This window comes from Dama dama, chromosome 5, assembly GCF_033118175.1.
Source record: "Dama dama isolate Ldn47 chromosome 5, ASM3311817v1, whole genome shotgun sequence".
NCBI classification, from domain to species: Eukaryota; Metazoa; Chordata; class Mammalia; order Artiodactyla; family Cervidae; genus Dama; species Dama dama.
The window spans coordinates 9,000,017-9,027,652 of NC_083685.1; the positions used below are offsets into that span (position 1 = coordinate 9,000,017).

General features: G+C 46.2%; 1 protein-coding gene and 1 non-coding gene across 2 annotated transcripts in view; both read right to left on the reverse strand.

Annotated features, from left to right (window-relative positions):
* Nucleotides 1-8: 8 nt before the first annotated feature.
* SVOP (SV2 related protein) overlaps nucleotides 9-27,636 on the reverse strand; it is a 71,954-nt gene continuing 44,326 nt past the window's right edge. The window contains exons 7-16 of the mRNA XM_061141693.1: nucleotides 22,158-22,221; nucleotides 20,596-20,721; nucleotides 18,912-19,040; nucleotides 17,802-17,875; nucleotides 13,544-13,620; nucleotides 10,846-10,953; nucleotides 9,500-9,611; nucleotides 8,176-8,257; nucleotides 5,994-6,083; nucleotides 9-4,209 (exon numbers count right to left, since the gene is read on the reverse strand). Of these exons, the coding sequence (XP_060997676.1) occupies nucleotides 4,003-4,209; nucleotides 5,994-6,083; nucleotides 8,176-8,257; nucleotides 9,500-9,611; nucleotides 10,846-10,953; nucleotides 13,544-13,620; nucleotides 17,802-17,875; nucleotides 18,912-19,040; nucleotides 20,596-20,721; nucleotides 22,158-22,221 (1,069 nt within the window). The 3' untranslated portion in view covers nucleotides 9-4,002. The remainder of the gene's footprint in view (nucleotides 4,210-5,993; nucleotides 6,084-8,175; nucleotides 8,258-9,499; nucleotides 9,612-10,845; nucleotides 10,954-13,543; nucleotides 13,621-17,801; nucleotides 17,876-18,911; nucleotides 19,041-20,595; nucleotides 20,722-22,157; nucleotides 22,222-27,636) is intronic.
* TRNAC-ACA (transfer RNA cysteine (anticodon ACA)) lies at nucleotides 26,898-26,969 on the reverse strand. Its single transcript has one exon. It is a non-coding gene; the product is annotated as a tRNA-Cys (tRNA).

Below are 27,636 nucleotides of genomic sequence, written 5' to 3' on the forward strand. Positions count from 1 at the left end.
CAATGTGTAGTGTTTTCTCCACACTACACTATGAGTTCATGAAGATAGGGATCATGTCTTAATTCTTGTCTGCATCCTCAGTGCTGAATATTATACCAATATATGGTGGGTATTCCATATGCCATGACATAACCCATACCAGTTATAATGAACAGACTTGAGAGTTTACCTATGTGTTGCTATGGGTTCCAGGCATACCGGTAAGTGTCATGACCAAAGCTGCCATGTTTGTACCTCTTGACCCCACCCCTCCCTGACCCAACCAATTGGACCAATGCTGACCTGGACCAATCAACTTCCTCTCTTAAGATTTTGAAAGTGGGACGCTGAACAGCTGAGTCAGCTATGTTTGCAGAGATGAACCCTGGTGAGTGGAAGCCACATGCAGCAGCCACAAGGGGGCAGAAGGAAGCCAGTCTGCAGAGAGGGACAGAAACCAGGGCCTCAGATCCAGAGAGAGGGCTGCCTCAGACCCTGGTGGCTCTCTATTTTGCAGCTCCATTTATTTCAGAGAACTTCCCAAGGCTGCAAACTGGTTGCCCATCAACCAAACCTGGCCTACAGATGAATTTTATTAGATTCACACATTTAAAATTTTAAACAATCCAACACACTAAAATTAAAAAGAATTTTTTTGATCTAGCAGTCAATATTTTGGAGATTTCACATAAGAATGCAGATTCTTGTCTTGAAAATCAACTGACCTCATGGTACAACAATATCAGTTGGAGCTGAGTAGCAGCCACTCCCTTTGGACAGGGCCCATGCCCTGTACTCTGCCACAATCTTCCTCTCTTCCTGTTGTTCCTTACACTTCCGTTTCCCATATTTATATCCCCCAGGAAATTAACTACTGTTCCCAGTCTTATTTCACAGTTTTACTTCTTAAAGCCGTTGTATTCCTTGCAACTCTAACAGCCTTCATGAGAACTATGTGTCAGGGTTTCTCTCGGCTATCTCCCATCCCACCATCACTGTCTTCCTTCTCTGTACTAACAGCATCTCAATTTTGTGTTCGAGAGGCTCTGGGTACCCCTTGATCCAGTGGGAGGTAGGCCCTTCCTTCCCCAACTAGGGGACGGCTCATGCTGGGGTGGGCCTGTGACCCAGGTCTGACTAATGCAAAGTAATAGTAAATCTGCAGGACTTCTCTTTCCAGCCAAAACAACAGACTCTTTAGAAAGAAAACCTGTTGTGACTGCTCCTTCCCCATTCTACCTCTTTTGAAAAAAAAAAACTTGATGCCTGGCACATTGGCAGCCATTTTGCCACCATGAGGTTTCACACTTAGGGTCAATGGCTGACATGCAGAGGAGGGTGGGGAGGGAAAGCTAAAAAAAAAAAAAAAGCTGGGTCCTTGATGATATTGTTGAGTTGCTGAACTTTCCCTGGAACTGTCTGACTCTGGGCTTGTTGTTAAATGAACAATCAATACTCTAAAGGGTTAAACTTCTATTGGTTGGTTTTGCTCTTACTCACAGCTCAAACTTATTCCAGTCCTTTGATGTTTATTGTCATAACCAAGGAAGACTCCAGATATCATCCTTCAAGGCTCTATGTTGCTTACCATTATTTAAAAATTATGCATATCCATATTCAAAGTCCATCTCTAAGATACTCTTTTTTTCTCACTGCCAACACATCTCATGTATGTATTCCTGAGCATACTTGAAGTAAGGGAAAAAAAGAAACCACGTAATCCTGGCTACATTGAACATTCTTTACCATTTTCTAGTCTTTCCTAACACTGAGAGAGACAGATGACATTTCCATTAATGGAAAGGGGAGCTTTTGGATGGTTCAAAATTAGATACAAAGGTTTTCAGCTAAAGGTCTCATGTGTTTCAGAGGCTTGCACAATGTTTGTGGCAGCTCTTATTTCATTCAATAATATCGATTTTATAAAAGGGCATGCAATTTAGAAAGCCAAGAGTGTTCACCTTTCATTTTCCCGAGAAAGCCCACAATTACAAGCTTCTTTGCTCCAGCCCCTGGAATACATCTATGCCCACCAAGTTCTCCTTCCCCACCACAGTCCCCAGTTTCTCCAGGTTATTTGAGGGTGAAGAGAGTGGACTTTCTCATCTGGCAGTGTCTGGTCAGCTGGAAGGCAAAAAAGACAAGCAAAGGTTCTTTGTTACCCAGGAGAGCTCAGCAGACCAGAAATAATTAGAGCTTTAGCCACTCATGGTCCAAAGAAATGTGGGTGACAGAGAGAGGAAGCTCTGCCAAACTGCCCCCTCTGACTGCCTGGGCCCTGGGGGTGCTGCAGACCATATATCCAGGGACATGGGATCATTTGCAGTTGATCTAGAGCCTGGGCCTGAAGGAGCTGCCCACTGTGATCTCTACACCATTAGCAGAGAGTGTTGCTTCCAAACAGACTCAAAGTCAGCAGCCAACTGTGCACCTTTTCCCCCTTGTTGGAAAGATCATCATATTAAAGCATACGAAAGCATCAAACTTACCCTGAATGAACAAAGCTGGCAAGACCATTAAGGTGAACCATCCCTAGGACATTATGACAAATGGACAAACTTCAACCCTTTCAATGTCCATCACCAACATGTTTTAATAAAGATGAACGTACACATTTGGCTTCCTTGAAATGTTCACTTCAAGCAGACATCTCCAAGCAGAGGGTCAGTCTTCTCTGGCCTTTGATGGGATCTGGAAACTTCTTCCCTCCTTCCCTAGGTTCCTGCCTTCATGATGGGGAAAAGGCTCATAGAAACCAAACCCTGGCAGTGGATGTCGTCTGCTGAGAACAGCATCTGCCCTTCCTCTGGAGGCCAACCCCCAAACTGGTTGACCTCCCTGCTCTTTCTTTGAAAATGCATGTTTCATACATCTGAGACCTCCCATTCCTCCTACGCACAGCATCTCTGCCATGTGGTCCATCACCAGAACCCAAGGAGTTGTCTCTATGGAAAGACCAAGCCAGCCCTTGACTGCAGGGGTGGCAGAGAATCCAGGGAGGAAGGGATCCTGGTCCCCTGACCCTGATGGGAGTGGGTGGTTGGGGGAGCCTCTTTCTGTTTCCCTAGCCACGTACCACACTCAACTCCCAAATGCTGAAACCTGACTTAACTGTTTTCTTGCCCCAAGAGTCACCAGTCAGCCTGACCAAGGAGGCGGCCAGAAAAGAACCCCCCCGGAGAGGCCTTTTCTACTTCCGAAGGGGAGGCCCCTGCTTCGGCTGTGGGCTTGGTTCTCACCGCCCTTTCACCTCCACCCCCAATTCCTGGAGGTAACAACTCTCTGAGGTTGTCATCTGGTGCAAGCCCAGCTGTCCTCGTGCTCACATTTGGATCCCCTGGAACCAAGGACAGTGACTCCAAGAAGAGGCCAGGTGGAAGCATGCAAGAGACTCAAGTTCAAATGCATGTCCATCTTCCAGAGTCTCTGCTACTCAAGCCCTGGGGATGCAAACTCAGGCGCCCCTTCCCCAGGAGCATTTCTCAGACCCAAGAAAAAGCTGCTCAGGCCACACCCAGGTCACCTGCAATTTCAAAGAAGAAAGCCTGGGGCTGGCAATGCAGGAGAAACCTAAGAACAGATCCAGTGGGTGGCTGGCACGTGTCATCTTACTGGACGGCAGATCTCACAAGGGTCCATCTGGGCCTGGACTGTATCTGCAGAGATCTTTTGGTGGTTGTTCACCAAGGGTGTGACCGGCTGACTCTGGGATTCTGGATGGTGTCTGGCTGGCTACTGGTGTCACTGGGCACTCCTGAGGTGGCAGTTTTCCCATGCAGATCCACAGGTTATTAACAGACCTTCACACACACATACAGAGAACCTCCCAAAGCAAAGGCCTCCCCATCCCCGGGTGGATCTCGATGAATATGAGCAAACAGTCAAGACACAAAACCTTGTTGGTCTGGGTGGTACCCTTGGGTGAGTTCTCGATGTGGGCAGTGACGATCGGTGCCCCTACTGGGCTCCACCAGCTCTTCATGCTCTACAGCCTCAAAGGCCAGTGCAGCCCCCCATCGGTCACTACTCCTGAGAGCCCGAGTTCGACCTGGCGACACCTGTGCCGTGCGCCCCGCGGCCAACCATCTCCTGCCCCCACTCCCGGTGGCTGGACTCCTGCAGTCCGCGGCCTTTGGTCTCGATGGGCAAAAAGCAGGAGGCCAGGGCAGCCAGGAGGCAGCAGCCACTGTAAACGGCCAGCGTCAGGTACACGGATGACTCCAGCATCACCTGGGGGAGGGAGACACACGCTGGTGAGAGTGTCCCTAATGACGCACAGGCACCACCAATCATACAGATGATACTGAGAATCCAGGTCCTCCTGTAAGCCCTCTTTGTCACTGGACTCCCATGGAGTCCTCAAGACAGCTTTATGAGGTACATACTCCAACCCCATTTTACAGAGGGAAAAACTGAGGCTCAAAAAGGATTAAGCAACACAAAGACCAAGGATGGGGCTGGGATTTGAACCCAGATCCCATCAGACTGCAGAGTCTGTTTTTTGGGGTTTTTTTGGCCACACCAGGAGGCAGGTGGGATCTTAGTTCCCTGATGAGGGATCAAACCCATGCTCCGTGCATTGGAAGCGCAGAGTCTTAACTACTGGACCACCAGAGAAGTCCTTCAAGAGTTTGTTTATTTACTCTCAAAGCAGTACATCTGCTGGCTTCCTATCTTCATGACCCAGGCAAATCACACAGCAGGTCTAAACCTCATTTCTTCAGCTGCCAAACGGGCAGAAGGGCAGAGGTCACCTCCCAATGAGAAGATGCCTCACTTGGCACCATGCAGGCGCTTGGCAAGTCGTCAACCAGTGCTAGTTAATAGTGATGTACAATGTTCAAACACAACGGTACCGGGACAGAACAACTTGGCCAAAACACGTATTAGAATTCTATTTACACAGAAGAGAAAAAATTCACACAGACAGAATGCATGCCAGTGGTTGCCAGGGGCTGGAGGAGCCAGAGCTGGGAAGTATTTGTTTAATGGATATGGAGGTTTATTTGGGGGCAAGGAAAATGCTTTGGAACCAGATCAAGGTGGTGGTTCCCAACATCATGAAAGGGCTAGAGGCCAGTGAATCATTCACTTTTTTTTTTTTTTTTTGCAAATATTGACTTTTTGTTTATTAAGTTCTTTTTTTGTTTTTATTTTTCTATTTTATTCTTTAATTAATTAATTAATTTTACTTTACAATATTGTATTGGTTTTGCCATACATTGACTTGACTCTGCCATGAGTGTACATGTATTCCAAACATGTAAAATATCATATATAAAACGAATCGTCAGTCCAGGTTTGATGCATGATACAGGGTGCTCGGGGTTGGTGCACTGGAATCATTCACTTTATTTTAAAAATTTTATTTATTTGGCTGCACCACGTGGCTTGTGGGATCTTAGTTCCCCAACCAGAGATCGAACCCGATCCCTGGCATTAGAAATGTGGAGTCCTCACCACAGAATTGACAAGGAAGTCCTCGAATTAATGGTTAATTTTATGTTACATGACTTTTACCTCAATTTAAAAAAAAAATGATTAAAAACGGGAAAAAAAATGAATTGGATATTAAAAAAAAGCAAACAGACTCCAATAAAATAAGATCCCCCCCAAATAGACAGAAATGCTTCAAGGTACAAAGACCTGAAAAAGTCTGCAAGGACACTGAATCATCCGAATCAGAAACTGGGGGCTGGGACATTAGTTTCCCTCTAAGGCGTGGTGGCCTGTTTATTCTAATCCAAACTGTTTTTGGCCAGATCATCAGAAAGACCCGAGTTTGACTCCCAGCTCCTCTCCCTCCCAGCTGTGTGACGTTGGACAAGTCCCAAGGCTCTTCCGAGCCTCCGCTTTCTCGCTTGCATACAACACGGCTGCTTCCGCAGGGCGGATTGCCAACATGAGGCCGTGCACACACACCCAGGGCCACGCAGAGGCCCAGCGTCTGGTAACGGCTTGCCGCCGTTGGCTTTGGTCAGGCCCACCCCCTCTGTATTTGGGGCGACACCTACCTGAGCAATGAACGGGGTGATGAGGGCGCCCACCCTGGCCATGCCGCTGCAGGTGCCCAGGCCCAGCGCTCGGGTCGCCGTGGGGTAGACCTGAAACACAGCCGCCCAAGTGGCTGCCGTGAGAAAACGCAGGTCCCTCCTTCCTCTCTGGCTCAGGAAGGATGCAATTCACCCTGTGGGCCGGCCTGAGTTAGGGTCAGTCCTGCAAGGGCGGGGTGGGGAGTCTCACCCCAAAGGGGCCAGGAAACTCAACCAAGAAGGCAGGAGGCCCAGCTGGCAGTGGGAACCTAGGAACGGGGTCCTCTCTGCCCTGCGTGCTGCACATGCTCAGGCACCAGGCCACGTCTGACTCTTCGCGGCCCCGCGGACTGGAGTCCGCCAGGCTCCTCTGTCCATGGGATTTTCCAGGCAAGAATGCCGGAGTGGGTTGCTATTTCCTCCTCCAGGGGATTTTCCCGACCCAGGGGTCGAACCAGCATCTCCTGCATTGGCAGGCGGATTCTTTACTGCTGAACCATCTGAGAAGCCTCTGCCCTGGGTGGTTATATCTAAATAAATAAATGAGTAAGTATGAAATTCCTAGTTTTTTTTCTTTCTATCATAGAGAATTTCAAACACAGACTAAAGTAGAATGATGAAATCAATCATCTAGGACCAAGCACAGTGGCCTGTGTTGGGTTTTTTGTTTTTGCTTTTTTAAGATTTTTTTGGCCACGTCTCATGGCATGTGGGCTCTTAGTTCCCAGACAAGGGATCAGTCCTGTGCCCCCTGCATTGGAAGCACAGAGTCTTAATCCCTGGAGTGCCACGGAAAGTCCCGCCTGTGTTAGTCTCAATCACATTCATTTCCTTTCCCTCCTAAATTATGATAAGGCAAATCCTAGAGGGGATTTATCCACTAGTTTTAGTTTTATCTAGTTTTATTTATCCACTAGATACTTCTGTATATGCCACTTTAAAGATTTTTTTTTTTTCCTTGTTGAAAAAGACTGCAGACATCTCCGATGTCCATATTTGCTCTTCTCCAGTGTGTGGTTTTTAATGGCCACATAGAATTCTATCATTTGGATCAATCACCATTCATTTAACCAATTCTTCCTTGGGCCTAGCCAGCTGCAATAGCTTAAGCCAGGAGTCAGCAAACTTTTTCTTAAAGGGCCAGACAGTAAGTAACCTGAGCTCTGGGGGCCAGCTGGTCTCCAGTAACTACTCAGCTCTGCTCCTGTTACACAAAAGCAGTTGGGGACAGCAGTACAGGAAGGGCTGTGGCTTGTTCTGATAAGGCTTTACTAATGAACACTGACATATGAATTCCATATAATTTTCACATGTCAAGAAATATCATTTTGATCTGGCATTCAACTGTTTAAAAACATAAAAACCATTCTTAACTCTTGGACTAGACAAGAACAGGCAGCAGGTTGGACATGGCCCGTAGTTTGCTGATCCCTGGTATTTGCCATTGTAGACGCCGGGCCTCCTAGTCCCTGCAGGGCCAGCAGCATTCTCCTGATTCCCTTCTGTGAGGCTCCAGCAATCAATCCACCAGCCTGTTGAGGGGACACTAGGCCAGATGAGAGTCAAAGCATAGGAGACCCAGGCCCTGTCCACAGGGAGCCTTAGTAGGGGTCTCCTTGGGGGACAGGCCATGTGGCAGGACAGGACTAAAAACACCAAAGAGGGGCACAGACAGGATAAAATGAAGTCAGGGGAGGGAGGGTATCCTGGAGGGCTTCCTGGAGGAGGCAGGGTTGGAGCTGGGCCTGGAAGGTGGGGTGGAGGTATCAGGACTTAGGATGATGACTCAGAGTGAGGGCTCTGAAGAGCTGTGCAGACCTGAGCTGGCGGGGGTAGGGGGTGGGGTGTTGGTGTCCCTTCCCCAGCACAGCATCTGATGCATACTATTCTTTCCCTCCCTTTGCCCCTATCTAAAATAAGGTGAGATAAAGTAAAATAAATATAAACAAGTAACCCATCATCCCGGAGTGTGGGAAAACGGACACGCTGTCTCGTGGAGTCTAAGTTCAGGCAATATTTTAGAGGGTGGTGTGCTTTTTCAGTCTTTCTCAAGGACAAATTTCAGTCAGAGGAGCCCAGGCTTTGTGTTTCTGGAAGGAGAGCTCCTCCCTCCATCTGCCCCCTCCCCACCACTGCTCCCAGGCATCTCTTCCCACCCGCCTACCTCAGGTGTGTAAACATAGGCTGCTTGGAAGCCTCCAGAAATAAATGCTCTTGCAATGAAGAGTAACAGAGTGAGCATATTTCTAGGAAGAGGAAAAAAAAAAAGCAGATGAGCAAGTATTAACATTTTTTTTTTCTGACAGTTTCTTTCAGCAGTCTTCTCTGCCCAGGTAGAATTTACGCCCTGCTGCTGCTGCTGCTAAGTCGCTTCAGTCGTGTCCGACTCTGGGTGACCCCATAGACGGCAGCCCACCAGGCTCCCCCGCCCCTGAGATTCTCCAGGCAAGAACACTGGAGTGGGTTGTCATTTCCTTCTCCAATGCATGAAAGTGAAAAAGTGAAAGTGAAGTCACTCAGTCATGTCCGACTCTTCGCGACCCCATGGACTGCAGCCTACCAGGCTCCTCCGTCCATGGGATTTTCCAGGCAAGAGTACTGGAGTGGGTTGCCATTGCCTTCTCCGACTTACGCCCTAGAAATTGGCAAAGCCCGCCTTACCCAACACACATTCAGGTAGGCATGCAGACACACACACCCCAGTGGTCTCTCTGAAGGCCGACTTTTATAAGTTTATCATTCTCCAAAGTTCCAGGCTGAGATGGAAACATCGGTGGTGCCCAGGGTGGGGGCGAGGTTGGGGAGAAGTGATCTAAATCATCCAAAGTCCAGGTAGGACCTAGTGGGGACAGGAATTGAGCTAGGAACCAGCTGAACCAGGGAAAGTAAACTTCTCTTCAGTATTTTGAGGACAATCCTGAACCCCAACCCCCTGTTCCATTGTTCCCACAATGTCTTTGAATATCAGCATTCCTAGATCTAAGCTATGTCTCCAGACTGTTCACAGATCTCTCATCTGCAATTTGGTCTGGGGTCTCTCCAAGGTCAGCACAGGCCAGTTCTACCTTTGGAACCGGAAGAACAGTTCTACCTTGATAGATGGAAAAGATGGAGCAATGCTGAAAGCAGATTATAAAACAGGACCTTGAAATAGTGCCATGGAACAAATGAGCACTTACAACCCATCTAGGAATTAAACAGCTAAATGCGGGATCTCACTGGGAGATGATGTCAAAAGTCTAACTGTGATGGCGACAGAGTAAACTTTGGAGCAAAGTGCCCTCCTACCCTCACCCGCATCAGAGGCCCCAACTTTAAGCCTGGGGCAGTTATGAGGCAGCCCACAGACTCAGTCCTAGTGAGGGATTGGAGGGATCTTCCAGATGACCCCCAGAGGGTGTAACCCACAGCTTGCAGGTCCAAAGAGCCACTGACCACCAGCTGAGAAATAAGCCAGCTGGCCACAGAAAGCTGGTGTCATGACCCACCTTCCGACGCAGATAAACAGCAGGAGGCTGCAAAAGGAGAAGACGACGAAACACAGAGCCATGGTCTTCTTGCGGCCCAGGCAGTCAATAATCCAGAGAGTCACAAGGACACCTGCAAGGGAGCAGGGGTACCATGGGAGGTGGTGTCTGACACGGCCCCCCACGACCCCCACCTCCCGGTCTTCACAGCCTGTGTACTCCCCTCCCCTTGAGAGTGGGCTAGATCTCACGACCCACTTCTAATGACTAGAATATGGCAGAAGTCATGCAATGTCACTTCTTTTTTTTGAGCCAAAAAATTTTATATCAGGAATTCACCAGAGGAGGGTGTGGGTTCAAACCTTGGTTGGGGAACTAAGATCCCACAAACCACGTGGAACAGTCAAAAAATATTTTATATTGATATTTGATTATGATAAAAAGACTTACAAAAGTGTAAAAACAATCACTTAAAACTGTACTTTTCGTAAGTGTCATTAATGTTACTAGATGTCGACAATCTGCTTTAAAACACCTTGAGTTACTCAGAAACAAACGTGATTCCTCCTGGGAAATTGAATGAGGGGTGGGAGGCGCTAGAGTAGTAGACTATGGTTTCATTATAATCCCTAGTACAATTGTTTTTTCGATGTGTGTGATTACTCTGATGAGATGCTTTAAAATAATGATATTTTAACAAAGCAAGAATGGCCTACAATTCACAGTGCTTGTACAGATGCAATAAAAACCTGGTGCTTAAATTTAAAAAAAACTGCATTGCGTTATATGTCTCCAGTTCCGTTCAGTTCAGTTGCTCAGTCGTGTCCAACTCTTTGCGACCCCATGGATAGCAGCACGCCAGGCTTCCCTGTCCATCATCAACTCCCGGAGCTTACTCCAACTCATGTCCATCACGTCGGTTATAAGTCTACTACAAAGTGTATCTGTGAATCTTGGGCAGTGATTAAGATGATAGCTTTTTAAAGTTAACTTTATGCCAGACGTGACCTCCCTCGTGACAGACGGACATATGTCTATAAGACTGGCATAAGACTGGCAATCCCTGGTCGTCCAGTGGTTAGGACTTAGCACTTTTACTGCCGTGGGCTCATGTTCAACCCCTGGTCGGGGAACTAAGATCCCACATCCCGTGGGGTGCAGCCAAAAGAAAAGGTGACGGAAAAAGATAGATCACCTTTGCTTTCTGTGAAACATACAGTAAAATGTCAGCCCCTTCACAGTCCTTGACAACTTGTAGCTAAGGTTTGAAAACAAATCCCCGGCTGTTTTTAGAAATGGGATTTGCTTCCAGCTGGCCACGCTGCCAGGCGGCACTGCCCGAGCCCCACCTTGCGCAGGCCCCTCACCTGGGAACTCAGACAGGGTGGTCCACAGCAGGTCCATGTAGTCCTCCTCGCTCAGGTACTCGCAGGCCAGGCTGCACTTGGCCTCCACGGCCTTCTTCCGGCTGGAGACTGGGAGGTGGAGAGAGAGAGGGAGAGGCAGAGGCACGCGCAGGGTTGAATCGCGTCCTCCCATTCCCCGTGTCTCCTTCCCTGCGTGTGATTTGGCTGGGGTTCTGAGGAAGGTGCACGGGCTCCGGACTCAGACCAACTCAGGGTGCCTCCCCACCACCAGCAGTGGCAGAGCCCCACCTCTTTAAGCCCCAGCTTCCTGACAGTCCGGGGGCTAATAAACCCTAGGGGGTAAACTGGTTGAGAGGCTGGAAGCAGGCTGTGTACATGAATGCGCTTAGACCAGAACTGGGGCTTCCCGGGTGGCACAGTCGTAAAGAATCCACCTGCCAGACGTAGGAGATGCGGGTTCAATCCCTGGGTCGGGAAGATCCCCTGGAGGAGGAAGTGGCAACCCTCTCCAATATTCCTGCCTGAGAAATCCCATGGACAGAGGAGCCTGGCGGACTGTGGTCCACAAGGTAGCACAGTGGGACACAGCTGAAGTGACTCAGCACACACCATGACTGATTTACTCACCTCTTTCAAGTCTTTCTTTAAAGCTCAGCTGCTCATCGAGGCCATCTTGACCACCCCGTTTAAAACTCTGACTTACCCACAGCCCCTTACTCTGCCCCACACTCCTGACCTCCCTTACCCTGTGTGATCTTTTTGCCCTCATGTCCTCTGTTAGGAAATAGAGTGAAAGACTTTGAAATGGCATAAGGTCCTGTTCTGTGAATCCTTACAGGTTATCTCACCTTTCACATCCTTAGGCTCTTTCACAACTCCACATGATAGAATACTAACACTAATGCCAATGATTCTTGTCTACAAAAATGCAAGCTGGGTCTGGCAGTGATGTAATTGATTATTGGCCTTCCACACACTGCCAATTTTTGGCACGTTGCTAACCTGGGAAGGGAGGGGCTGCAGAAACAAGGGAGGAGCCGTCAAGACCTAATAGTGCAGCCTGGTTTCTCCTCAAGGAATATCTTTGAGTTCTGTAGGTGTGAGGCTGCGCCATGACAGGCAGCCTAGATCAGGAGTAGGCCTGGTTTTCCAGGGTAACATGATTATCAGGCCACCTGGAGCCAGCCAATCAACACGCGCCTAGCAAGAAAAAGCGAACCTATCAGGGGAAAGCTGAAAAGCCCGCGAACGTCCAAGTTTGAACAAAAGTTTGTACCAATAAAATTGCTTTGCAAACATGTAACCAATCCGCTTAAGCCAGCTATTAACCGCTTATGCATACCTTATAAATTTGGGTAACCGCCTCTGCTCAGGGCTTTTCTGACCCTGCACCACTGCGTTGGTTGCGGCAGTAAGCCCTGACTCGAGTCAGCAATAAACTTCCCTTTTTTGCGAGTTGCATTGTCTTGGAAGCCTTCTCTCTTCCCGCTCGGGGATTCGGACATCGGGCATAACATAGGCACTAAGGTCCCCACCCAGAAGGAAGGTGGCTACTCCAGACTGAGCACAAGATTCCTGGGACATCCCCCAGTTACCTCAACACCAACCAATCAGAAGAAAGCCACACACCCTGCAGCTCTCCTCCACCACCACCAAATTCTGCCTATAAAAACCTCCCCCCAAACCATCGGGGAGTTCAGGGTTTCTGAACATGAGTCACCCATTCTCCTTGCCTGGCCTTGCAACACACCTTTCTCTGCTCCAAACTCCAACGATTTGGTTTGTTTGGCCTCACTGTGAGTCAGACACACGAACTTGTATTCTGTCACGGGTACAAAGGATTTAGGCTTAAACCAATACCAAACCCCGAATGTATAACTGAACTGCTTCCTCAGGGCAGTTCATTTAAGACTCTCTCACACCCCCCCAGCGAGATGGGACTCTGCTACCTCATTAATAATACCAATCCTCATACCAATAAACAAAACAATTAACTCAGATTAAGAAGGCTTCACAAGAAAAAGATAACTGGACAAATCCTGCAAACAGACAAGAACTCTGTCCCTTTATCTCCCATCCTGAGTTCAATGCTAGGAATCTAATATTCTCTTAAAGACAGATCGGTTTGAAAGCCCAGACATCCATATGTAGATTTTGCTTCTTATTCATTCCTCTTGTCCACTGGGTCACATCTCCAGCTCCACAATGGAATCACCTGGGGAGCTTTAAAAACCCACTCATGCCTGGGCCCCACGCCCGAAGATGCTGATTAAATTGGTCTGGGCATTGTTTAAATGGCACTGCCTTTGTTTAAAAGCTCCCCCAGGTGATTCTGTTGTGTGGCCAGGATTGAGCTCCAACCTGGTTCTCAGACTTAATGCACACACACAGGATGGCTCCACAGGGTCACAGCCGTAAAACTCAGGGATGGACTTCATGGACCTCTTGAGGGGTCACAAGATATGATTCTGCTCGAAGGTTACGTCTATCATGATAAGATTGTCCAGGTTTCTACAGAACATCTCAGAAACCACAACCCAGCTCTTTCATATTCGGATTTTGCAGAAATCTGGAGTCTGTGCCAGGCCAGGCCCTGTGAGTGCAGGACGGGGGCTGGGAGTGTGTGTATGACCTTGTGTGTTGGGTGTGTTATGTGTTGGGTGGAGAGCGTTAACTGCTTGAAGGCTGTGATACTCACTGCTGCAGACATCTCCCGCTTGGAAGAGCTCGGTGGTGAGCAGGACTAAACCATAGTAAGAAAATGCATTGGAAAACCTGCCAGGAAGCAAGCAAGAAGTGTAAGGAAATGATGGGAGAAATGCAAGCCCCCATTCCCATTCCATTGTGAAGGACTTCCACCCATAGCAGCAGAGACTAGGCTTTGGGCTCAGGCCATGCTGGGTCAGTTTTCCTGGACCACTTGAGCAAGAAGATGGTGGGTACAAAACATATTGAAGGGCTAAAAGGAAGTGATCCTGTGTCCTTTGAAAGATCAAGAAAATTGAATTATAGGGACTTCCCTGGCAGTCCAGTGGTTAAGATAAATGCAGGGGGCATGGGTTTGCTCCCTGATCAGGGGACTAAGATCCCACATGCTGCACAGTGCAGCCAAAAAAAAAAAAAAAAGAACTGAATTATATCACAGACAAGCCACCCCCAAAGCTGTTCACTCAACTGGCAAAAGGAGGCAAAAAGCTGGGGGAACCAAAATTTGGTAGAAAACATTTTGACGGATGTCAAAAGATGTTAGAGCTTTTGGGTCGAGCTGAATAGGGAAGAGAAGGGAGATACATTTAATAATATAGGTATTCCCCACTTTCTGAAAGCTTGCTTCGCTATAGTTCACTTTTACGAAGTCTATATTAGTACCTGTTTTTGCTCGCCGGAAGAAATTTTTCACTTTTAGGAAAAAAATGGGGGAAAGCAAAAACAGCATCCAGTGTTTGTTTTGTAGAGGCAGGTCTTGCCCCAAGCAGTGATGGTGGCGCCACCAGGCTCCTTCCCCAGGAATTACCTTCAGCATCTCAGCACCAACCTGCCAGTAGCTTTTTTTAAAAATTATTTTATTGAAGTATAGTTGATTTATATTGTGTTAATTTCTGCTGTGCAGCGAAATGATTCAGCTATACATAGAAAGACATTCCTTTTCAAATTCAAGCTGCCATTCCCTCTGAACTGTGTCTGTGAGCATCTGTGCTTTATTCCCATTTATTATTTCTTTGACTAGCAAGATGGTCTTCATTCTTGTTTAGTCACTAAATTGTGTCCGACTTTTTTTGTGACCCAACGGACTGTGACCCGTCAGGCCCCTCGACCATGGGATTTCTCAGGCAAGAATACTGGGGTGGGTTGCTATTTCCTTCTCCAGGGGATCTTCCCCACCCAGGGATCGAACCTGTGTCTCCTGCTTGGCAGGCAGATTCTTTACCGCTTAGCCACCTGGGAAGCCGCGAGCAAGATGTGTCCTCAGGTAATTACTTCTTCGCTTTATGCCACTTTAGCTTGAGAAAGCTTTCATTGGAACACTCTACTTTTGTAACATTTTAATTTACTTATTTTTAATTGAAGGATAATTGCCTCACAATATTGTGCTGGTTTCTGCCATATAGCAACATGAACCAGCCACAGGTATACATATGTTCCCTCTCTCTTGAGCCTCCCTCCCACCTCCCACCCGATCCCACCCTCTAGGTGGTCCCCTCTGTGACCCCAGTTTGAGCTCCCTGGGTCATGCAGCAAATTCCCGCTGGCCACCTATTTTACATACGGTAGTGCGATGTTCCCATGTACTCTCTCCATTCATCCCACCCTCTCCTTCCCCGGCCTGTGTCCACAAGCCTGTTCACTATGTCTGCACCTCCACTCCTGCCCTACAGACAGGTTCATCAATACCCCCTTTCTAGATTCCATATATATACGTCAGTATATGATATTTGTTTTTCTTTTTCTGACTTACTTCACTCTGTATAGTAGGCTCTAGATTCATCTACCTCATTAAGTGAAAATGAAAGTTGCTCAGTCGTCTCCAACTCTTTGTGACCCCATGGACTATAAAGTCCATGGATTTCTCCAGGCCAGAATACTGGAGTGGGTAGCCGTTCCCTTCTCCAGGGGATCTTCCCAACCCAGGGATCGAACCCAGGTCTCCTGCATTATAGTCATTAGAACTGACTCAAACGTGGAACACTCTACTTTTGAATAGTGGGGGTGAGGAAACTGCAGAGCTCTGTCTCCGTGTTCAACTGAATCACTTCACCAAGCATTTATTAAACACCTGCTCTGTGCCCAGCCAAGTGTGGCGTCTGCAGACTTCACGGGCATTTCAGATCAGAAGGACGCAGTTAATTAAATTCCGACTGTCCCAGGAACCAGAATACTCCAGTCTGTAGGGTCAGAATATCACGTCCTATAGTACAGCTATGTGGGAGCTCAGTCATAATCAGAAGCTGATGATTAATTTCCTTGCCTTACAATATGTGCTCCCAAATGTGATTTCTATAGTATTCTAAAATTAGGCTCTAATTAATTGCTTAGGATTTAAGTAGTGTCCGTCCAACAGAATCACATGTACTCAAAGATAGATACTCTCAATTCTGTTTCCCCACCTTTTAAAATATCCTGCCAGCTCCATACGTGGACTGGGCACACAGCAGGTGTTGAAGCCTTGGTGAGTTGATTCAGTTCTTGGGGGACGTTAGGGCAGAGCTGGAACCTGGGGCTGTATATCATCAAAGCTTTCCCCCTACCCTCTGCTACACTCCACCCCCACCTCCGCTGCAACTGCCCTTTTTGAAGACACTCCCCTGCTCATTAGCACATCTGCTCAAAGGTGAATAGGAAAAGTGAGAACTGGTGAAAACAGGTCACAGAGCCTCAACCGGGCTAATTTTCCGCACTGTTAATGCCGTAGAAATTACACAGTTGGAAGAGTTGAGAGAATGGCTGAAATCTGACTAGCTGTGGGGTGTAAGGTGAGTACTCACTACAAATGCCCTCCAGTCAATGCCATGGCTGTTATTTAAGAAAAAGTGGAACGAGATAAAAACTGAAAGTTCTGAGAATGCCCATGTTGACCAAATCAGGGGTTCCCAAAATATGGGCCCAAGGTAATACAAACGGAGAGTGGGCTGGATACAGCCAAGAGTAATATAAATGGAGAGTGGGTTAGATACAGCAAAAGAATCTCTTTGTGAAAAAAAGATTCCCCTAAGTTTCCTTTTGATTCTTTAATCCTATCTCAGTCTTACTTACGCGCTAATGAGTCCCTAACACCTCTCCTGTCTGTCTGTCTCGTGAGCACACAGGCTTCCTGCATCCTGCCTCTCGTAAACCATCAGTTTAGCTACTTTTTACTGTATGGTCATCCCTCAGGATCCGTGGGGGATGGGTTCCAGGAGCCCCTGCGGACACCAGAACCCTTGGATGCTCAAGTCCATTTTATAAAATGGTGTAGTGTTTGCACATAACCTACACACGTGTGCGTGCAGGCTCAGTTGTATTTGACTCTTTGCAAGCCCATGGACTATAGCCCACTAGGCTCCTCTGTCCATGGGATTTTTCAGGCAAGAATACTGGAGTGGGTTGCCATTTCCTCCTCCAGGGCTTCTTCCTGACCCAGGGATTGAACCCTCAACTCCTGCATCGCCTCTTTACCACTGAGCCACCTGGGAATCCCACATATCCTCCCACATACTCCAAATCATGTCTGGATTACTTACAATACCAAACACAACGTAAGTGCTGTGTAAAGAATTGTAACTACAATGTAAATGCTATGTAAATAGTTGCCAATACACAGCAACTTCAAGTTTTGCTTTTTAGAACTTCCTGGAATTTTTTTTTTTTCTATTATTTTCCATCTATAGTTGGCTGAGTCCTTGAGTGGAGCCTGCGGCTAGGGAGGGCTGACCATATTTATCTTTAAAAACTGACTTCTGTCTATGGTCTGCAATTACAGTTTTTCCTTAAAGCAGTTATACAAAGTTTCCTTTTAAAAGACATTTATCTGTCCTACTGTATAGCACAGGGAATTACATTCAGTGTCCTGGGATAAACCATAACAAAAAGAAGATAAAAAAATGTATATATACATATAAAAAATGTATATATACACATATATACATATGTGTATAAATATATCAAAAGAATATAAAAAGAACGCATACATATATATGAATAATTGAGTCACTTTGCTATACGGCAGAAACTAACACAGCATTGTAAATCAACTATACTTCAATTTTAAAAAAATTATCAGAGTAAAAAGTGAGTCAAATAAAAGAAGGCTAAGCAAACAACAGTACAGGGGATACTTGAATAACACAGAGGTCATGAAAGTGATGCTCAGTTCTGCAAATGTTGCCCAAGATGGAACAGTTCTCATTGCATCGCGTTCAAACAAAACCCCAAACAGGGTGCAGATGAGGGGGACCCAAGCATGAACAAACAGCTCTTACCATATAAACCACAGCAACAAGGTTGTCCATCTAAAATGGGGTGTGAACAGGTCCCTCATTTTGCCTCGGTCTTCCTGTTTTAAGACAAAGAATGCCATTTACTCTCCTCCCCTGCAGATGTGTGGGCAGTGGCCATGCACCTACCCCAGAAGGAAATATCCCCCACCAAAAAATACTCGCTGCCGGGTACCCAGAACACAGGGAGGCCCCTGCAGCAGCAGCTACTTTCCAAAGAGAAGCCCACCACTGGAGCATCCAGCCTTGTCACTTTCGCTTTGCAGCACACATTGGAAATCACTGTATACTTTCTCCATCCAGAGCATCTTCACACAGAAGGGAGCGGGGAGAACGCAGTCCCTCCCCAAAGGCAACTAAATGAGCCTCCTGCCCCCAGGCTCTTTGGGAGGCCCCCCTACCCCACCCCTGTGCTTCCCAAAGCAAATCTGGGGTATGTCCTTGGCTTCCATGTGTCAGACCCAGCCTAATACTTCCTCTTGAGCTGGTGAAATTCCATTCAGTTCTTTTCCCCCAATATAGAAATGTAATTTTATTTTAAAAAATAATTTCCTTGTAAGCTCTGTTGTTTGCTTAACGGTATTTGTGATGTTTTTATAAGCTGCAGGGTTGATTCCTGAGGGCAGGGATTGCAGCCTTTAAATCTGGCTCCTTCCCCCCTTGCACCCACGGTAGCTGCTCATCTGTTTGTACTGCAGAGGAGTCCCTGACGGTGTTAACGTGGGGAGCGATGATGCACCATCCATTAAGGATGTCTACACAGGCGTGGTGCAGTGCCCTGGATATAAGTCTATCATGGCACTTCCTAATGTGGGATTATTGTTGAGCAACCACATCTGCTCATCAGACTTCCTGGGTGCTCAAAGATAAAATTGAAGCAAGAGTAGTCCCCCCATAAGGGGACATTATACGACATTTCTCTAGTCACTGGCTAAAGGCTCCAGGTGGCACTTGTAAGACTTGGCAATGAAAATACACAGATTGAAGTTGCCAAATTCCACTTGCGGGTCCTGCCCACTGCATCCCCACCCCCTCACGTACACAAGCTCCCCAGCTCATGTGGCAACACTTGCAGTCTGTCCGCCTGGCACTGACCTGTCTGGAAATGATGAGTTTCCCCAGAGGCATGGGAGCTCCGTTTTCCGTGGCTATCCTCTTTAAGGTGGCGATGGCCTTCTCCTGGTTCCCGGACAGCACATCATACCTTGCACTCTCCGGCAGCCACTATGGGGACAGGAGACCGAGATGTGGCCAGTTACGGTGGAACAGAACCCTTGGTCCCAGCCATACACTCTCATCTGTGTGTGAAGTCCTAAAGGCCAAAGGCTCTGGGGCCAGAAGCCTGGCTTCAAGTCCCGGCACTGCCATTGATAATAATGGCTTTGTGACCTTGAGCAATAACTTGACCTCTCTGTGCCTCCATTTCCTCATCCATCAAATGGGGATAATAATAGACCCTCCCTTTTAGGATTGTTGAGAGGATTAGATGGGATTATCCTAAATGCTCAGCACAGTGCTGGGAATGGTTGATGTAGCTGCCATTGTGGTTGTTGCTATGACTATAATTTGGTGCTTCTCTGAGTTCCAGGTGATGGCTGAATTAAGACTACTGCCAAAAAAGAAAAAGTTTCACCTCTCTCAACACCATCATCATCTCTCTATCTCTCAAGAAACTACACCTCATCTGTGTTTAGCATCATCTTGCAAACTCAGTATAAGAGACAGAAGGAAACCAGAAATACCTTTAGGCCTAATAGAGTCCCAACCTCACGTGACTAGATAAAGGTATCTTCATAAAACAAAGTAACAGTGGTCTGTGAAATAAGAGAGTATGAGACTTGGAGTCAGAAGATCTGGTTCGAGTGGTTTCTGTTGCTTATTTGTTGTGTGCCTTTTGACAAGTCAATCAACCTCTCTGGGCATCAGTTTCCTCATCAGTAAAATGAGAATGTAGCAGAGATTAAAATTCATGCTTCCCTTTCCATAGAATAGAGTTGTCTTCAGATATGGCTACCCAGCCAGAAACTACATTTCCCAGCAGCTCTTGCACCTAGGCAAGGCCATGTGACATGCTTACACCAATGGCATATAAGCAGAATATTCCCGGCCAAGTGATGCCCTTCTTCAGTCTATGTGTAGAAGATTGCAAGGGCTTTCCCGGTGGCTCAGCAGTAAAGAATCCACCTGCCAGTGCAGGAGACATGGGTTTGATCTCTGGGTCAGGAAGAGCCCTTGGAGAAGGAAATGGCAACCCACTCTAGTATTTTTGTCCAGAAAATCCCATGGATGGAGGAGCCTGGTGGGTTACAGTCCATGGGGTTGCAAAGAGTCAGACAAGACTTGGTGACTAAACAACAATAACAGACGATTGCCCAGAATCACACCTGTCAAACAGAAGCACCCATTCTGGACTGTTCTGTGAATGAGAAATAAACTCCTATCGTGTTAAGTTACGAATATATAGGCTTTGCTTGTTACAGAAGCATCCAGCCATGTTTTAAGCCAAATATTTAAGATTCTATCATGGGGGGATGAGGCAAGATATCCCCCACCCCCTTGATATCTCTCTCAAGGACATCCCAGCAGAGTCTGGAGGAAACCTGACACCCTGTACTGGGCCTGCCCCTAGCCCTGTCCCTTTGTCTCATTTCCAGATTAAAAGAAATAATCTTAAGGCCACCACGTGGCTTTGGCGCCCTCCTCCACACCCTCCCCACCAAAATATAGTGAATGGCAAGAGACTAATAGCAAAGGCTGAGGTCTCTTAAAGGATACCTACAAAACACAGGACCGCAAAGAGGAGGAGGGGGACAGCTGAGAGGATGAGCAGCCAGCGCCAGCCCAGGCTGGGCATCACAAACACAGCCAGGACGACCTCGAACACTGTCCCGATGGCCCAGAACACCTGGTAGGGGAGAATGGGGGTCAGTCACGGTGCGGCGTTGGTCAACACAGTGTGCAATTCCAGGACCACTGCAGACAAGGTTATCCACGTGGGTAAGAGGATCCTTGAGGTCAGGAAAGTAAGAATGGCCGTCCCTTTTCCTGTGGTCCATATGGGTGGGCCAGGGCCTCCACGTTGTCCAACTCCTGAGGGTGCCACTCACACTGGATAATATTTGCATGGCACCCACTGGAGTGTGCACTGTGGCAGCTCTGGTTACGGAGATCAATACGATCAATATTGTGTGAGGTCAGCAGAGCAGTGGACACATTGCTTTTTGCCTACTGACATTCATCTTCCTTGCCCAAGAGTGCCCCGGTCTCCTTTATCAGAACTGCCTCTCCCCCGTGGGGCTGAACATCTTCTGTCTGCTTCTCAGAGTCACTCCATGCTTTTCCACCTTGCTCTTTGTATGGACCTCATCCACAGACTCCTTGTCCTCTGGCTTTACATTGGGTGCAGCCAATGGGGAACCCCATAGGAGATGAGAGGAAAGACAGACCGGGGTGTTTATTCCACCAGGGTGGGCGTGGGCTGGCTGCACCCTTCAACTGAAGGTCCTCAGAAAGGACAGGGAGCAGGCAGTGAAGGCCACACAGGGCTCAGGATCAGCAGCAGACGCATTTCAATATTTAATCTGGTTCATCCGTACCAGTGTGGACCAGCTGACCACCACCCCTGATTGGTCAAGGGTAGACACAGTCAGAACGGTTGGGCAGTGGGGTCAATGTGATCAATACTGTCATGTGAAAAAAAAATTACTGCCATGTGATCATGGTGATCAGGGAGGATTCTGACTCAGTGTCCAGCAGGGACAGATGAATAATATTTCTACTGCATGGAGGAGGGCCGTTAGGCAGTTGCAAATTTGTCCTGAGGGCTTCCAGATCGTAGTTGGAAAATGGGTCACAGGACCCTGGCAGAGGGAGGGCTTGAGAGGGACTGACTGGTCCAGGAGAGTTTTAAGGCAGTCTATTGGCCACAGAGGTGGCCGTGGATGGGGATCTCACATATGACATGAGTGAGTCTGGATACAAACAGAGGTAATGAATGATGACAGGTGAACGGCAGGAGTTTGGTCCACTCAAGGTACACTATTCAAAACCAACTCTCAGATAAAAGTCATTTCTAGTTCAAGACAGACTTTCTACCTGCCTGCCACCAGTTTTGTGTTTCTTTTTTTTTTTTCAGCAATGGTGGATTGATTTTGCTTGTTGTTGGAGTAATTTATCCATATTGCAAAACCACCATGTTGAAATCAACATAACTGATTCATTTTAATCCTTGCATATTGTATTTTTCTTAAACTCCATTTTCTTTGTCCTGTGGCTCAAGACACAGGGAATCTGCTGCTCAGAGACTGAGTATTCTTCAGACTCCCAGACCATCCTCCTTACCTCAATCAGCAAAATACACTTAGCTCTGGCTTTCATGGGAAGGAACTCAGCATACAGTGTAACCCTGGGAAAGCGAAAGAGAGAAAGGGAGTTAATGTCAGGGCTGAGTGCGAAGATTGCTATGGTTTTCTGGATTTTTTCAGCCAAAGAAAAAAGTCAATGTCATTTAGTCTTACTTTAAGTCTCTCCCTGTTTTGGTGTTCTATCTCTCTCTTTGATCTCTCCATCTCTCTGAAACCCTAGCTAAGACCATATTCAAGAATATTGAACCCAGCACTTCTCTGGCGGTCCAGTAGGTTAGACTCCATGCTTCCACTGCCGGGGGCATGGGTTCGATTCCTGGTGAGGGGACTAAGATCCTGCATGCCCCATGGTCAAAAAAAAAAAAAAAAAAAAATCTCTGTGCCCTGTTTTTATCGAATATATAAATAGTATTTCTGTGCTATTTTAATAGTATTTCCATGCTATTTATCCTCTTACACACATATATTCCACCATATTCATGGGCCATATTTTCCTTAATAATATCTACCTTTCACTGAGGACCTACTATGTGCCAAACGTTTTCTGAGATGATCTACATGATCTATATTTATCTCACTCAATAAATGACAAACGTGGAAAATCAACAGGGTAGATAATTATAATTCCCATTGTGTGTGTGTGTGTGTGTATCTTTAACTCCTATTTTCATCTTTGTATCTGCGTCAAGTGAGTCAAGACTCTTTGCGACTGTATAATCCTTGGAATTCTCCAGGCCAGAATACTGGAGTGGGTAGCTGTTGCATCCTCCAGGGGATCTTCCCAATCCAGCAATCAAACCCAGGTCTCCTACACTGTGGGGAGATTCTTTACCAGCTGAGCCACTAGGGAAGCCCAAGAATACTGAAGTGGGTAGCCTATCCCTTCTCCAGTGGATCTTCCCGACCCAGGAATCGAACCTGGGTCTCCTGCATTGCAGGCGGATTCTTTACCAACTGAGCTACCAGGGAAACTGGTCAGATAAGTTGTTATTCGACCAGGATCACATAACTAGTAAATTAGCAAGTAGAAGAGCCATACTTTTAATCCAGGTCTGTCTATATTATGCACCCCTTCATTCACTTCCCTATTTAGGTGGTTTCACAATTATAAACAATACTTCAACAAGCATCTTTCATCTTAAATCTTTGTTTGCATGTGTTTTCCTTAGGATGGATTCTTATAGTAGAATTTGAGTCAAAGGGTATGCATATTTTAAGGCTTTTGATAAATATCACCAAAAGTGAAGTGAAGTGAGGTGAAGTCGCTCAGTTGTGTCCGACTCTTTGCGACCCCATGGACTGTAGCCTACCAGGATCCTCAGTCCATGGGATTTTCCAGGCAAGAATACTGGAGTGGTTCCCAACAATGTTGTTCCAATTTATATTCCTACAAGTACCTGTCTCAACACAAACCATTAGGAATTTCATTAACTCAGCTCTGAGAATGGAGACCAATTGCCAGCATTGTAAAAGATGACAGTGATTATGACGAATGACTTTAAAATTTTATTAATATTATCCAAATGGTATTTCTGTATTATTTTTTTAAAAATAATAATACTGAAATAAGAAGTGTGTTTACATTTTTCTCCACCAAATTAAAGTCAAGTTACTAACCATGAAAAAATGTGCTATAGTATATTCTGAGGACAAAGCTAATCCTTAGATGTCAAGGATTTGTTTGGACATGCTATAATGAACTTAGAGCATGCAACCTTTTTATTTTAGGCATATAAGTGGTACGTGAATGCATTCTCATCGTAAATAATCTAGCAATATGCAAGAATACAAAGTATCTGAAGAATCTTCCTCTTCCTCCTTAGCCCTGCTTCCATTCCCCTGCCCCAAAGCCATGACTAATAGCTGTTTGCTTTGCAACATTCCAGCCCCTTCTCTATGTAAATGAACATATAAATTTAAAACTGAACAGACATTTTCCCAAAGAAGACATAGCAGATGGTAACAGGCACATGAAAAGATGTTCGACATCACAAATCATCAGGGAAATGCAAATCAAAACCACCATGAGCTATCACCTCACACCTGTCAGAATGGTCATTATCAAAAAGACAACAAATAACAAACATTGATGAGGATGCAGAGAGAAAAGAACCCTCATGCAGTGTTGGTGGGAGTGTAAATTGGTGCAGTCACTATGGAAAACATTATGGGGGTGCCTCAAAAATTAAAAATAGAACTATGATATGATCCAGAAATTCCACTCCTGGGTATTCATCTGAAGAAAATGAAAACACTGATTCAAAAAGATACATGCACCTCGATGTGCATCGCAGCATTATTTGCAATAGCCAAGGTTCAGAAGCAACCTGTGTCCAACAACAGACAAATGGATAAAGAAGATGTGGCTATAAATATATATACTTACATACATACACACATTTATACATACACAATAGAATATTAACTATTAAGAATTAAACCTTGTCATTTGCAACAACATCGATGAACCTAGAGAGTATTATACTAAGAGAAGTAAGTCAGCAGAGAAAGACAAATGCTGTGTGATTTAACTTATATGTGAAATCTCAAAAACAGGACAAATAAACAAACATAGCAAGCAGAAATAGAGTCGTAGACACAGAGATCAGACAGGTGGTTGCCAGGGGGTGGGGTGGGGGAGGGACAAAGCAGCAACTAGGTGACGGACATGAAGAGGTAAAAACTTCCAGCTGCAAAATAAATGAGTCATGGGTATGAAATGTAGGCTGTGAATCCCACTTCTGGGCATACACACTGAGGAAACCAGATCTGAAAGAGACACGTGCACCCCAGTGTTCATCGCAGCACTGTTTATAATAGCCAGGACATGGAAGCAACCTAGATGCCCATCAGCAGATGAATGGATAAGGAAGCTGTGGTACATATACACCATGGAATATTACTCAGCCATTAAAAAGAACTCATTTGAATCAGTCCTAATGACATGGATGAAACTGGAGCCCATTATACAGAGTGAAGTAAGCCAGAAAGATAAAGAACATTACAGCATACTAACACATATATATGGAATTTAGAAAGATGGTAACGATAACCCTATATGCAAAACAGAAAAAGAGACACAGAAGTACAGAACAGACTTTTGAACTCTGTGGGAGAAGGTGAGGGTGGGATGTTTCAAAAGAACAGCATGTATACTATCTATGGTGAAACAGATCACCAGCCCAGGGGGGATGCATGAGACAAGTGCTCGGGCCTGGTGCACTGGGAAGACCCAGAGGAATTGGCTGGAGAGGGAGGTGGGAGGGGGGACCGGGATGGGGCATATGTGTAGATCGGTGGCTGATTCATATCAATGTATGACAAAACCCACTGAAATGTTGTGAAGTAATTAGCCTCCAACTAATTAAAAAAAAAAAAAAAAGAAATGTAGGCTGTGAGGTCTATACACCGGAATTAATTACATAACAATAGTAGTAATTGGGCTTTCCATGGGGGCACTAGTGGTAAAGAATCCGCCTGCCAATGCAGGAGATTGCAGAGACGTGGGTTTGATCCCTGGGTCGGGAAGATCTCCTGGAGGAGAAAATGATTACCCCCTTCAGTATTCTTGCCTGGAAAATTCCATAGACAGAGGAGCCTGGTGGGCTACAGTCCATGGGGCAACAAAGTCAGATACTACTGAGCACAATAGTAATAATAAATTTAAGTAACATGATGTCTTTTTTCTTCCCTTCCCTTCTCCTTCCTTCCCACACATGCAGGGTATGGCCAGTGTTCCATTCATACACATGGCCCCATTCTTACCACTTCTGGCTATGCCAGTCCAACTTGCAATTGCCAGCACCTGTAACTCTTCCCTGAGGGCTTTCCCTGGTCACTAAAGCTTGCTCTGCCAACCCGTGTGGTAGACCAGAAGTGCCAAGGAATTTCAACTTCCTTGGAGCAGCTCTCAACAAACGACAGTTCGCTCGTCTCTTGAACAGGACAATCTGGAGAATGTGTTGCAGTCTTTCAGAGGAAACTCCTTGCTCCTGAGTGCCTATGTCAGGATCTGCTCCTGATAAGACAGTTTGGAAGTCTTGCCATAATAATCTATATCGATCTACCAGATTATTTTTTAACAGCTGCAATCTTATCAATGAATACTTAGATGGTTTTCAATTTCTTGTTTTTGTAGCCTATGCCACAAGGAACATCTCGTCCTGTAATTGTGCCCCGCATCTGGCCATTATTTATAGCAGTTCATTGTGAAAAAAAGTAATTTGGGATTCATTCAAAGTAGGGGGATTATTACAATCATATTAAAGAGTCAAAGAACAAGCAATGAAATTAGCAACGCCAAGAAGCAAATGATACAGACGTGAATAAATCCCCTCTACAAGTAATTGCATTTTTGGCGCTTGGCAATTAGAGATTTGCCATTTGGATCACACACTTGGAGAGAAATGACCTGGGATCTCCATCTGGCATTTCTGCTTGATCTTTGGGGAAAGAGCAGTGTCAAGGTCAGATGTGTGAGCAAGCTGATTCTAGATAACAGATCTGAAGAAACTTCTGAGGCAAGTCTCAAGGTAGAACAGATGGGCAGCTACCTGGGGTATTTGTCTTTAAGTAAGTAAATAAGTTAAGTGTTAGTCACTCAGTCGTGCCCGACTCTTTGTGACCCCATTGACTGCAGCCCACCAGGCTCCTCTGTCCATGAGATTTTCCAGGTAAGGCTACTGGAGTGGGTTGCCATTTCCTTCTCCAGGAGATCTTCCCAACCCTGGGATTGAACCCGGGTCTCCTGCATTGTAGGCAGACACTCTACCATCTGAGCCACCAGGGAAGTTCATTTGTCTTTAAGAGTGGCTAAAACACTCAGTAGGATGCCAGGTAAGGCAGGCTTCCAGCTCATAGATTACAAGTAGTGTTTCTGCAGAGATACACAGCGCCCTCTACTGGAAATAATAAACCATCTGCCCGGGTGCCAGCCTGCATCTTGTATATTTTTTTTGTGAGGCAGGATGTGACTGGTGATGGAAGTAAACTCCGATGCTGTAAAGAACAATATTGCATAGGAACCTGGAATGTTAGGCCCATGAATCAAGGTAAATTGGAAGTGGTCAATTTACCTTGAGATGGCAAGAGGAATCAGTGATCTAAAATGGACTGGAATGGGTGAATTTAACTCAGATGACCATTATGTCCACTACTGTGGGCAAGAATCCCTTAGAAGAAATGGAGTAGCCATCATAGTCAACAAAAGAGTCCAAAACGCAGTACTTGGATGCAATCTCAAAAATGACAGAATGATCTCTGTTCGTTTCCAAGGCAAACCATTCAATATCACGGTAATCCAAGTCTATGCCCCAACAAGTAATGCTGAAGAAGCTGAAGTTGAACGGTTCTATGAAGACCTATAAGACCTACAACTAACACCCCAAAAAGATGTCCTTTTCATTATAGGGGACTGGAATGCAAAAGTAGGAAGTCAAGAGATACCTGGAGTAACA